Source organism: Lonchura striata, chromosome 30 (assembly GCF_050655825.1).
Source record: "Lonchura striata isolate lonStrDom1 chromosome 30, ASM5065582v1, whole genome shotgun sequence".
In the NCBI taxonomy this organism is placed as follows: Eukaryota; Metazoa; Chordata; class Aves; order Passeriformes; family Estrildidae; genus Lonchura; species Lonchura striata.
Window position 1 is genome coordinate 8,242,115 of NC_140732.1, and position 11,422 is coordinate 8,253,536.

Consider the following 11,422-nt stretch of genomic DNA (forward strand, 5'->3'; position numbering starts at 1 on the left):
GCCCCATCGCTGAGCCCACGGGGGCCGTGTCCATGGGGGTCCCACGCAGCATCCCGGCCGGCGCGGGGTGGTCCCTGCCCCTCCGTGCCCAGCCGGGAACGGGGGACGCCCCCCGGCTGTCCGCGGGGCTCCACCGGGAGGAGGCAGCGCTGCCCCGGAGCCCCCTCGGTGCCGGTCCCTGCCCTCCGGGGCGGTTCTAGAAGCCGAGCGCGGCGCCGGGGGGCAGCGGGCAGCCCGAGCCCGCGTGGTCCCGCACGGAGCCGCGGAGCCGCCGCACCTGGGCCCGCAGCCGCGCCGCCGTGGCCGCCAGCTCCGCGTTCTGCGCCCGGAGCCCCCGGACGCGCTGCTCCAGCCGCGCGATGCGCTCCAGCTTCCGCCGCCGGCACCGGCTCGCCGCCAGCCGGTTCCGCAGCCGCCGCCGCTCCGCCTGCAGCCGCTCCGGGGAATCCGGACCCGGCTCCGCCGCCTCCGCTCCGGGGACCCCCGGGAAGGGTCCCCCCATCCCCGCCGCCGTCGTCGTCAGCGCCGGCGGCTCCGGGAGCGCCACGTTGGGCGGCCCCGGTTGGTGCAGCTCATCCAGCGCTTGGGCGAAGCTCCCGGTGAAACCGTCGCGCTCGCCGGAACCGGGGTAGAAGAAGCTGCCGGTACCGGCGCCGCTCCCGAAGAAGGTGCCATCGGGGCACGGCGCCGGTTTGAGCCCGCGGAAGGGCTCCTGGGCGGGCGCCTGTTGCAGCGGTCCCGGTAAGGCGCCGTAGTCGGGCTCGGGGCGGCAGAAGCCGCCCGGGAAGGGCGCGGGGCGGTAGAACGGCGGCTCCATCCGCGCGGCCGCACCGGGAGCGGCGGGACTCGAACCCGTGGCCCCGCGCTGCCCGCGCCCTTTATAGCCGCGCGCGGCGGAAACGCGCCGCCATTGGCTGGAGGGAGTGGGCGGCGGACACGCCCCTCCCGCGTGGACACGCCCCCCGGTGAAAAGGGGCGGGGCTTGGGGGCATTTGGGGGGCACAGGTGGGGAAAGGGGGGCACAGGTGTGCAAGGGGGGGCACAGGTGTGTGCCGGGGGTCACGTGCCAGGCCACCCACGCGCGCGTCACCTCCGTGTCCCCCACGTGAGGCACCCCGGGGCCCTCCAAACGCACCCGAAAAAGCCCCTGGGACCACCAAAAGTCGCAGCCAGGGGCGGGGGCCGTGCCCGGGCGTGTCCCGGTGTATCCCAGTGTGTCCCCGGTGTGTCCTGATGTATCCCGGTGTGTCCCCGGCGTGTTCTGGTGTGTCCCGGTGTGTCTCCGGTGTGTCCCCAGTGTGTCCCGGTGTGTCCTGATGTGTCCCGGTGTATCCCGGTGCGTCCCGGTGTGTCCCGGAGTGTCCCCGGTGTGTCCCCGGTGTGTCCTGATGTATCCCGGTGTGTCCCGTTGTGTCCCGGTGTGTCCCGGGGTGTCCTGGTGTATCTCGGTGTGTCCTGTTGTGTCCCCGGTGTGTCCCGGTGTGTCCCCAGTGTGTCCCGGAGTGTCCCGGGGTATCCCGGTGTGTCCCGGCGTGTCCCCGGTGTGTCCCGGAGTGTCCCCGGTGTGTCTCTGGCGTGTCCCGGCGTGTCCCCAGCCGTGGGGGCGGGACACGGGGCCAGGCCCCTCCCCCCCGCCCGGATTTGAGGGGAATTTCGGGGATTTCGGGGCTGGATTTTCCCTCCCGACTTCTTCCTCGTGACTCCCGCGCTGACCGCCCCGCTGTGGGGCGATCCCGGTTTTTTGGGGGGGACACGACCCCGGGGGGGCACCGGGGGGCTGGGGGGGCACCGGGGAGGGGTCCCCGCTCCTGGGGAGACCTCGGGGGTCTTTATTCTCCCCCCCCCCCCCGCCCCCCAAATTTGACTTTCGGGGGCCCCAACGGCCCCAACCGCCCGCGGGGTTTCGGGCTGGGGGGGCCCCGGATGTCCGGGGGGGGCCCGCCCCAAACTGGGAGCACTGGGAGGGGCAGGGTCACACTGGGGGGGGGCTTGGGACTATACTGGGAGCACTGGGATGTTCCCCAGGGTCATACTGGGAGCACTGGGATGTCCCCAGGGCCAAACTGGGATGTTCCCAGGGCCATAGTGGGAGCACTGGGATGTTCTCAGGGTCATACTGGGAGCACTGGGATGTTCCCCAGAGCCATACTGGGAGCACTGGGATGTTCCCCAGGGCCATACTGGGAGCACTGGGAGGGGCAGGGTCACACTAGGGGGGGCTTGGGACTATACTGGGAGCACTGGGATGTTTCCAGGGCCAAACTGGGATGTTCCCAGGGCCATACTGGGAACACTGGGAAGCCCCCAGGGCCATACTGGGAGCACTGGGATGTTCGCAGAGCCATACTGGGAGCACTGGGATGTTCCCAGGGCCATACTGGGAGCACTGGGATGTCCCCAGGGCCAAACTGGGATGTTCCCAGGGCCATACTGGGAGCACTGGGATGTCCCCAGGGCCAAACTGGGATGTTCCCAGGGCCATACTGGGAGCACTGGGATGTTCCCAGGGCCATACTGGGAGCACTGGGAAGCCCCCAGCGCCATACTGGGAGCACTGGGATGTTCGCAGAGCCATACTGGGAGCACTGGGATGTTCCCAGGGCCATACTGGGAGCACTGGGAGGGGCAGGGTCACACTAGGGGGGGCTTGGGACTATACTGGGAGCACTGAGATGTTCCCAGGGCCATACTGGGAGCACTGGGATGTCCCCAGGGCCATACTGGGATGTTCCCAGGGCCATACTGGGAGCACTGGGATGTCCCCAGGGCCATACTGGGATGTTCCCAGGGCCATACTGGGAGCACTGGGATATTCCCAGGGCCATACTGGGATGTTCCCAGGGCCATACTGGGAGCACTGGGATGTCCCCAGGGCCAAACTGGGATGTTCCCAGGGCCATACTGGGAGCACTGGGATGTCCCCAGGGCCATACTGGGATGTTCCCAGGGCCATACTGGGAGCACTGGGATGTTCCCCAGGGCCAAACTGGGATGTCCCCAGGGCCATACTGGGAACACTGGGCTGCCCCCAGGCCCACACCGGGAGCACCGCGGCGGTCCCGGCCGCCGTTCCCCCGCCGGGCCGCCGGGTTCAGCGCTGACGCAGCGCGGGCGGCGCCGCCGCCGCTGCCCCGCGGCGGGACCGGCCCCGTTTGACCCTCCCGGGCCCGCCGGGCGCGGCCGCGGGGGCGGCGGGACGCGCCCGTGAGTCAGCGGCGGGGCCGCTCCGGCCGCCACGCGTCTCTATGGCCCCGGCGGACCCGGCGGGGCGCGCCCGTTAAGGGGCGGGGCGCGCCCGTTAAGGGGCGGGGCGCGCCGCCGGTGCCGCCCCGGCCCGCCGGTCCCGGTGTGGCGGAAGAGGCGCGGCCGGAAGCGGCGGGTGCGGCCGCCCCAGGTGCGCCTCTGCGGTGCCGCGGCGCAGGTGCGGCCGCTCCGGCCCCGCCCGGCTCGGTGGCCCCGGAGGACCGGGCCGGACATGGCGGCGGGGCGGGACGCGTGCGGGGCGCTGCTCACCTGGGTAACGGGGAGAACGGGACCCTTCCCCCCCACCACCACCTCACCGGGACCCCCCCCGTGCTCGGGGATCCACCCCGGGCCCCCCCCCCGGGGGTGCTTCTTGCGGTCTTGGGAGTTTCGGTCGCCCCGGGGCACCTGTGACCCCCCCGGTGACGCCCCCGTGACGCCCCCGTGACCCCGGTGACCCCTCCCGGTCCCTGTTACCCCCCCACCCGTGACCTTTGTCCCCCGGCACCGACGTGTCCGAGCCCCGGTGACCCCCCCGCCCTTTGTGCCGCTCCCAGCGCCCTTTGTCCCACCCAAATTCAGGGGGGATTTTGGGGTGGGGGTGATCCCTACCCCTGCTGCGCCCCCCCCCCCAGTGGGTCTGGGGGGCTCTTTGGGGGTTTTGGGGTGTCCCTGACCCTCCTGGGGTCTCTTTGTGAGTTTTGGGGTGTCCCTGACCCCCCCCCGGGGGGATTCTTGGGGATTTTGGGGGGTCCCTGACCCTCCTGGGGTCTCTTTGTGAGTTTTGGGGTGTCCCTGACCCCCCCCCGGGGGGATTCTTGGGGATTTTGGGGGGTCCCTGACCCTCCTGAGGTCTCTTTGTGAGTTTTGGGGTGTCCCTGACGCCCCCCCGGGGGGATTCTTGGGGGTTTTGGGGTGTCCCTGACCCTCCTGGGGTCTCTTTGTGGGTTTTGGGGTGTTCCTCACCCCCCCCTCCCCCGGGGAGGCTCTTGGGGGTTTTGGGGTGTCCCTGACCCTCCTGGGGTCTCTTTGTGAGTTTTGGGGTGTCCCTGACCCCCCCCCGGGGGGATTCTTGGGGGTTTTGGGGTGTCCCTGACCCTCCTGGGGTCTCTTTGTGGGTTTTGGGGTGTTCCTCACCCCCCCCCTCCCCCGGGGAGGCTCTTGGGGGTTTTGGGGTGTCCTGACCCCCCAACTGTGCACTTGCCCAAGGGTTTTGGGGTGTCCCTGATTCTGCCAGGGGTTTCGAGGTGTCCCTGACCCCCTGGGGGGACTCTTTTGGAGGATTTTGGGGTGTCCCTTAATCCCTCAGGGGTTTCGAGGTGTCCTTGACCCCCTGGGGGGACTCTTCTGGAGGATTTTGGGGTGTCCCTTAATCCCTCAGGGGTTTTGGGGTGTTCCTGACCCCCTGGGGGGACTCTTTTTGGGGATTTTGGGGTGTCCCTTAATCCCTCAGGGGTTTCGAGGTGTCCCTGACCCCCTGGGGTGACCCTTTTGGGGGATTTTGGGGTGCCCTTTAATCCCTCAGGGGTTTTGGGGTGTCCCTGACCCCCTGGGGGGACTCTTTTTGGGGATTTTGGGGTGTCCCTGACTCCCCCTTTTCCCCCCCCCAGCTGCAGACCTTTGACCCCCCCTCTCCGTGCGTGGCCCCCCCAGACCTGGCCAGCGGGGTGACCCTGGCCCACATCCTGCACAGAATGTGAGTTTTTATTTTGGGGGGGCTGGGGGACCCCCCGAGAGGCTGAGGCTGATTTTGGGGACCCCCCCCCCCTCCCAGTGACCCCTCCTGGTTCGATGAGACGTGGCTGGGCCGGATCCGGGGGGACACCGAGGGCAGCGCTCGCCTCAAGGTGGGGGGGCTCGTTTTTGGGGGAGGCAGCATGTTTTGGGGTTTTTGGGGGGGTCAGGGTTAAGGAGGGTTGGTTTTCGTTGGGGGGGTTCAGGGAGGGATTTTGGGGCCCTGTTTTTTGGGGGGGGTTTTGTGTAGCATCGATTTGAGGGGGCTTTTGCGGAGCACAGATTTGGGGGGGTTTTGGGGAGCACAGATTTTGGGGGCTTTTTGGGAGGAGTGATTGGGGGAGCTTTGATTTAGGGGGGCTTTTGGGAAGCACTGATTTTGGGGGGTTTTGGGGGGGCTTTGATTTGGGGGGCCTTTGGGGAGCACAGATTTTGGGGGGCTTTTGGGGACTTTTGGGGACACTGAGCTTTGTGGCAGCAAATTCCGGTGGTTTCTTCGGGGGACCGTTTTTGGGGTGGGGGTGCTCTTTGTGGACAGGCCGTTTTGGGGAGCACCCCAATGGGGGTGGGAGCAGAATTTGGGGGTTCTCGGGGGGGGGTTCCCACCTTGTCCCCCCCTCCCCAGGTGAACAACCTGCGCCAGGTGCTGCAGAGCGTCCTGGAGTATTGGCAGGATGTGAGTTTTGGGGTCCCATCCTCGTGGACCCCACCCCACCCCCCAAATTTTTGGGTTAGGGGGGTGGGGAGGGGTTTGGGGGAGTCCCTGAGGGTGGTGTGGGGGGGTCTCTGACGCTGGGACCCCCCCAAAAAGGTGCTGGGGCAGGCGGTGGCGGAGCAGCACGTGCCGGACGTGGCGCCGGCCGCCCGGCACGGCGACCCCGAGCAACTGGGCAAACTGGTGAGACTGGTGCTGGGCTGCGCTGTCAGCTGCCCGCGCAGGGAAGGTGGGTGCAGGGCCTGGGGGGGGGGTGGGGGGGCCTGTGACCCCCCCAAAAAACGCCTCCCTGACCCCCCAAAATTGCTCCCCACCCACCCCCCCCCCCCAGAGCACATCCAGCGCATCATGACGCTGGAGGAGTCGGTGCAGCACGAGGTGATGGCGGCCATCCAGGAGGTGGGGGCGTTTTGGGGGGTCCTGGGGGCGTTTTGGGGGGTCCTAGGGGGGTTTAGGGGGGTCCCTGGGTGGTATCGGGGGTTCCTGGATGGTGTTGGGGGTCCCTAAGGGTTTTGGGGGGGTCCCTGGGTGGTGTTGGGGGGATCTGGGGGGGTTTGGGGGGTCCTGGGGGAGTTGGGGGATGTCCCTGGGTGGTGTTGGGGGTCCCTGGGTGGTGCTGGGGGGACCTGGGGGGGTTTGGGGGGTCCTGGGGGGGTTTAGGGGGGTCCCTGGGTGGTATCAGGGGTTCCTGGATGGTGTTGGAGGTTCCTGAGGGTTTTGAGTGGGGGGGGGTCCTTGGATGGTGTTGGGGGTCCCTAAGGGTTTTGGGGGGGTCCCCGGGTGGTGTTAGGGGGTCCTTGGGTGGTGTTGGGGGTCCCTAAAGGATTTGGGGGAGTCACTGGGGGAGGTTTGGGGGGCCCCTGGATGGTGTTGGTGGTCCTTGGGTGGTGTTGGGGGTCCCTCAGGGTTTTGGGGGATCCCTGGGTGGGGTCGAGGATCCCCAAGGATGGTTTGGGGGGGGTCCTGTGAGGGGTCACTGGGTGTTGGGTTTGGGGGTGGTTTGGGACCACAGGGCTTGGAGGGTCCCAGGGGAGTTTTGGGGACCCCCTGGGGTTATTGGGGGGGGCCCTAACCCCAATCCCACCCCCCAAACCCCAATTCCTCCCTCCCTTGCGGCAGCTCTTGGATCCGGAGCCGTCGGAGCCGATGGCGGCCGAGACCTACGGGAACTTCGACACTCAGGTGAGGGGGGGGGCAGGGCAGATTTTGGGGTGTCTCGGGGGGTATTTGGGGGTGTCTGAGCACCCCCTGTGCCCCCCAGTCCCGCCGCTATTACTACCTGAGCCAGGAGCCCCCCGAGGAGGGGTCGGGGCAGCGCTGCCGTGAGCTGGAGCAGCAGGTGAGGCCCGGAATCACCTGGGGGGGACCCCCAAATCCTGAGTGCCCCCAAATTTCCACCCGAGGGGCGAGCGGGAGGGACCCTGCACACCTGGGAGAGGACCCTGCACAGCTGGGAGGGATCCTGCACACCTGGGAGACACCCTGCACACCTGGGAGACACCCTGCACACCTGGGAGGGACCCTGCACACCCTGCACACCTGGGCCCCTTCCTATAACACCTGGGAGGCATCCTGCACACCTGGGAGGCATCCTGCACACCTGGGAGGGACCCTGCACACCTGGGTGGGACCCTGCACACTTGGGAGACACCCTGCACACCTGGACCCCTTTCTGCACACCTGGGAGAGTCCCTGCACACCTGGGAGGGTCCCTGCACACCTGGGTGGGATGCTGCACACCTGGGAGGGATCCTTCACACCTGGGCCCCTTCCAGCACACCTGGGAGACACCCTACACACCTGGGCCCCTTCTTACACACCTCGGAGGAACTCTCCACACCTGGGTGGGTCCCTGCACACCTGGGGGGGATCCTGCACACCTGGAGCCCTTCCTACACACCTGGGAGGGGCCCTGCACACCTGGAGTCCCCCCAGATTCCCCCTGCTCGGTCAAGAACACCCCAGGCTCAACGGGAAAGGCTCCTCGAGCCATCGGTGGGCAGGGTGGGGACACCTGGCAGGGGATCCCACACCCCTGGGCGCCGCAGGTGGCCACGCTGCAGGAGGAGAAGGGGCACCTGGCCGCCGAGAACCGCGCGCTGCGGGAGCAGCTCGAGCGCGACGCCGCCGGCGCCGCCGCCAAGAAGCTGCTGCGGCTGCAGACGCAGGTGGAGGAGCTGCAGGAGGAGAACTACAGGTGGGAACTCGCCCCCTGCGACCCCCCCCACTCACCTGAGAGCCTCACCTGAGGCGGGGGGGGGTCTCGCTGCAGGCTGGAGAGCGGCAGGGAGGAGCTGCGGGCGCGCTGCTCGCAGCTGGAGCAGGAGGCGCGGGGGCTGCAGGCGCGGGCGCAGGAGCTGAGCGGGCTGGCGGGGGAGGCGCGGGCGCTGCGCGACGAGATGGACCTGCTCAGGTGAGCTGGGACACCTGCTCAGGTGAGATGGGACAACTACTCAGGTGAGCGGGATACCTGCTCAGGTGAGCCGGGGTACTAGCTTGGATGAGCCGAGGTACCTGCTCAGGTGAGCTAGGGTACCTGCTCAGGTGAGATGGGACACCTGCTCAGGTGAGCTGGGACACCTGATCAGGTGAGCCATGGTACCTGCTCAGGTGAGCCGGGACACCTGCTCAGGTGAGCTGGGACACCCGCTCAGGTGAGCCATGGTACCTGCTCAGGTGAGCCTGGGTACCTGCTCAGGTGAGCTGGGACACCTGATCAGGTGAGCCATGGTACCTGCTCAGGGGAGCCTGGGTACCTGCTCAGGTGAGCCAGGTGGCTCCTGGGCAGCTCCACGTCCCACGGTGTCACCATCACCATCAGGGCGGTACCGCCGGCCACGTGTCGTGGCTCGGGTGCCGCACGCACCTGCGCTCAGGTGTCGCCGCACCTCCCCGTCCCCCAGGGCGTCGTCGGCGCGGGCGGGGCGGCTGGAGGCGGCCGTGGCCACGTACCGGGGCCGGGCGGCGGCGGCGGGCGAGCTGCGGCGCTGGGCGCGGGCGCTGGAGGAGCGCCACGCCGCCCAGGTGCGCCGCGCCGCGCACCTGCAGCAGCAGCTGGGCCGCGCCCAGGCGGGCTGCGCGCAGCTGGAGGCCGCCCGCAGGCAGGTGAGCGGCGCAGGTGGTTGCGGTGGCGGCGGCGGTGCCGTGCCCGGGGCGCTGACGGCGTCGCGGCGCAGGTGGAGGAGCTGAGCGGGCAGCAGGCGGAGGCGGCGCTGAGGGCCGAGAAGTGGCACCTGGAGCTGCGGCACCTGCAGGAGCGATTCGAGGCCCTGAGCCAGGAGAAGGAGGTGGGCGAGGCTCGGGGACGCACCTGGGGCACACCTGGATGCACAGCTGTGCCGCCCCTGAGCCCGGCGTGCCCCCGCAGCGGCTGCTGGAGGAGCGGGACGCGCTGCGCGAGGCCAACGAGGAGCTGCGCTGCGCTCAGGTGCAGCAGAGCTGCCTGAGCCGGGCAGGTGCGTGCCCAGGGGCACAGACCCCCCTGCCCTGGGGGGGGGCAGCACACCTGGGGGGTGGCAGCACACCTGGGAGGTGACAGCACACCTGGGCGGGAGGGGACACACTCCTGAGCGAGCACCATCCTCGTACGAGGCGCCGGAGTGCCCCCGCTTCGGGCTGCAGCAGGTTTTTGGGGTGGGCAGGGCGCAATTTTGGGGTGTCACCTGCTGTCCCCCTGCCCAAAATCCATCTTTTACCCCCCACTCCAGGTGCAGGGCTGGAGGGGGGCGCAGCCCCTCCCCGGAATTTGGCGGCTGAGATCCTTCCCGCGGAGCTCAGGTGGGTCCGGGGAGGGGTCCAAAAACACGGACGGGGTTTGGGGGTGTCCCCCCAGCTCGTCGTGAGCGCCCCGGTGTCCCCCCAGGGACACGGTGACGCGGCTGCGGCGCGAGAACCGGCGGCTGCGGCTGCAGCGGGACCAGCTCCGGCACAGGTGGGGGAGATGGGGGGTCTGGGGGTCCTCGAAAGACCCCTGAGACCCCCCCAAATCCATAACACCCCCCCAATGCACAGGCTGGAGGCCACAGAGGCAGCTGAGCCTCGGACAGCGCAGGGCAAGGTGAGTGGGAGGACCAGGGAGGTTTTGGAGGGAGTCCCCAGTTTCTTGTGGGGGTCTCGGTGTCTTGGGGAGGGTCTCGGTGTTTTGGGGGGGGACACGTTTTATTGGGGGCACCTCAGTGCCACTGCTTCACCTCCTTCTCAATTCCCCCCAGCTGTTGCTGCTGGAGGAGACCCCCGAGGACCTGTGAGTTTTTGGGGGGTGGGGGAATTTGGGGAGCCCTCCCAATGTCTCCCAACCCGTGACCACCCCCTGCCCCACCAGGGATGAGCTGCCTGAGGGAGAGGAGGAGGAGGAAGAGCTGGAACTCTCCAGGGCTGGTATGAGGGGTTCTGGAGCGGGCATCAGAATCTGGGGAGGGGTCTGGGTGTGGGGAGTCCTGGGGGGGAAATTTTGGGGTTCCTCAGGTTGGGGGTTGTATAGGGATCCTGGGGGGTGAAGTCCGGAGGGAGGGGGCAGGAGATGAACTCTGCCTCAGTTTCCCCATGCAGATTTGAGGGGGTTTGGGGGTCCTTCCTGGCTAACCTCCTTCTTTGTCCCCGCCGCGGGATCAGGATTTAGAGGTTCCACGAGGTCGCCCCCCCAAAAACTCTCAGCATCCCCTGGGGACCCCCCCTTGGCCCCCGTCCTGCAGCTCCTCCGCAGCCAGCTGCAGGAGAAGGACGCGCTGATCCAGCACCTGGAGGTGAGGGTTTAAACCTGGCCGTGGGATCCCCGGGGGTCTCCATCCCCAGCTGAACCCCCCGCCATGAACCATCAACACCCCCAGAACGACTGGGAGCGCAGCCGGGCGCAGCGGGAGCGCGAGGAGCGGCTGCTGGTCACCGCCTGGTACAACATGGTGAGCGCGGGGACGATGGAGAGCCCCGGGGAGCGCCCGGTGCCCCGGTTTAACCCCGCCGCGGTGTCCCCGCAGGGGCTGGCGCTGCGGCAGCACGAGGGCGGCGCGGCGGCGCGCGGCGGCCACGGCGGGGCTCGCTCCTTCCTCGCCCAGCAGCGCCTGGCCACTGCGGCGCGGCGGGCGCGAGCCCCCCACGGCCGGGCTGCCTCCAGCTGAGGAGGGGTCCCCAAAAACCGCCCAGACCCCGCTAGCGCGGGGCTGGTTTCACACACTACACACCCTCGTTTTTGGGGGAGCCTGGATTTTGCCCCCGGACTTCTCGGGTGGGGGGTTTTTAGCACTTCTATTTTTGTAGCCTATTTTCTGGGGGAGGTCTCGTGTGTGTGAGACCCCCGTAAAATCTTCTAATAAAGCCTCAGGACTCAGCGCTGGAGATTGGTTATGGGGGGGATATTGGGGGGCTTGTACGGGGCTGAGCTGTGGGTGGGGTGGTTTTGGGTGTCTTAAACCGTGGGGTCGGTGCTGGGGTGAGGCAGAGGTGGGTGGGGGTGAGCACCTGGAAAATTACTTTGTTTGTAATTTTCCCCTCACGTTTCCCACCTTTTTCCCCCTCACGGTTTCCCGCCCTTTTTCCCCCCTCACGTTTCCCGCCCTTTTTCCCCATCACGTTTCCCTCTCTTTCCTCCTCACGTTTCCCGCTCTTTTTCCCCCTCACGTTTCCCTCCCTTTTTCCCCCTCACATTTCCCGCCCTTTTTCCCCCTCACATTTCCCGCCCTTTTTCCCCCTCACATTTCCCGCTCTTTTTTCCCCCTCACGTTTCCCGCTCTTTTT

The 11,422-nt window shown here is 68.1% G+C and overlaps 1 protein-coding gene across 1 annotated transcript; it reads left to right on the forward strand.

The window, feature by feature from the left end:
• Positions 1 to 3,345: 3,345 nt before the first annotated feature.
• Positions 3,346 to 11,016, forward strand: HOOK2 (hook microtubule tethering protein 2). The gene is made up of 21 exons (XM_077787751.2): positions 3,346 to 3,517; positions 4,854 to 4,939; positions 5,018 to 5,090; positions 5,603 to 5,653; positions 5,789 to 5,921; positions 6,024 to 6,091; positions 6,812 to 6,874; positions 6,954 to 7,031; positions 7,741 to 7,889; positions 7,965 to 8,105; positions 8,596 to 8,797; positions 8,869 to 8,979; positions 9,060 to 9,147; positions 9,400 to 9,469; positions 9,555 to 9,623; positions 9,704 to 9,749; positions 9,904 to 9,935; positions 10,014 to 10,069; positions 10,304 to 10,434; positions 10,519 to 10,590; positions 10,666 to 11,016. Exons 1-21 carry the CDS (start codon positions 3,476 to 3,478, stop codon positions 10,804 to 10,806), a joined length of 1,902 nt encoding a protein of 633 aa, XP_077643877.2. The 5' UTR covers positions 3,346 to 3,475; the 3' UTR covers positions 10,807 to 11,016.
• The last annotated feature ends 406 nt before the right edge of the window (positions 11,017 to 11,422 follow it).

Coding starts and splice junctions, on each gene's coding strand:
- HOOK2 (XM_077787751.2), top strand. CDS start 3,476: ATGGCGGCGGGGCGGGACGCGTGCGGGGCGCTGCTCACCTGG. Junction 7,032..7,740: donor GCCGTGAGCTGGAGCAGCAG/GTGAGGCCCGGA, acceptor TGGGCGCCGCAG/GTGGCCACGCTGCAGGAGGA. Junction 9,470..9,554: donor ATCCTTCCCGCGGAGCTCAG/GTGGGTCCGGGG, acceptor GTGTCCCCCCAG/GGACACGGTGACGCGGCTGC.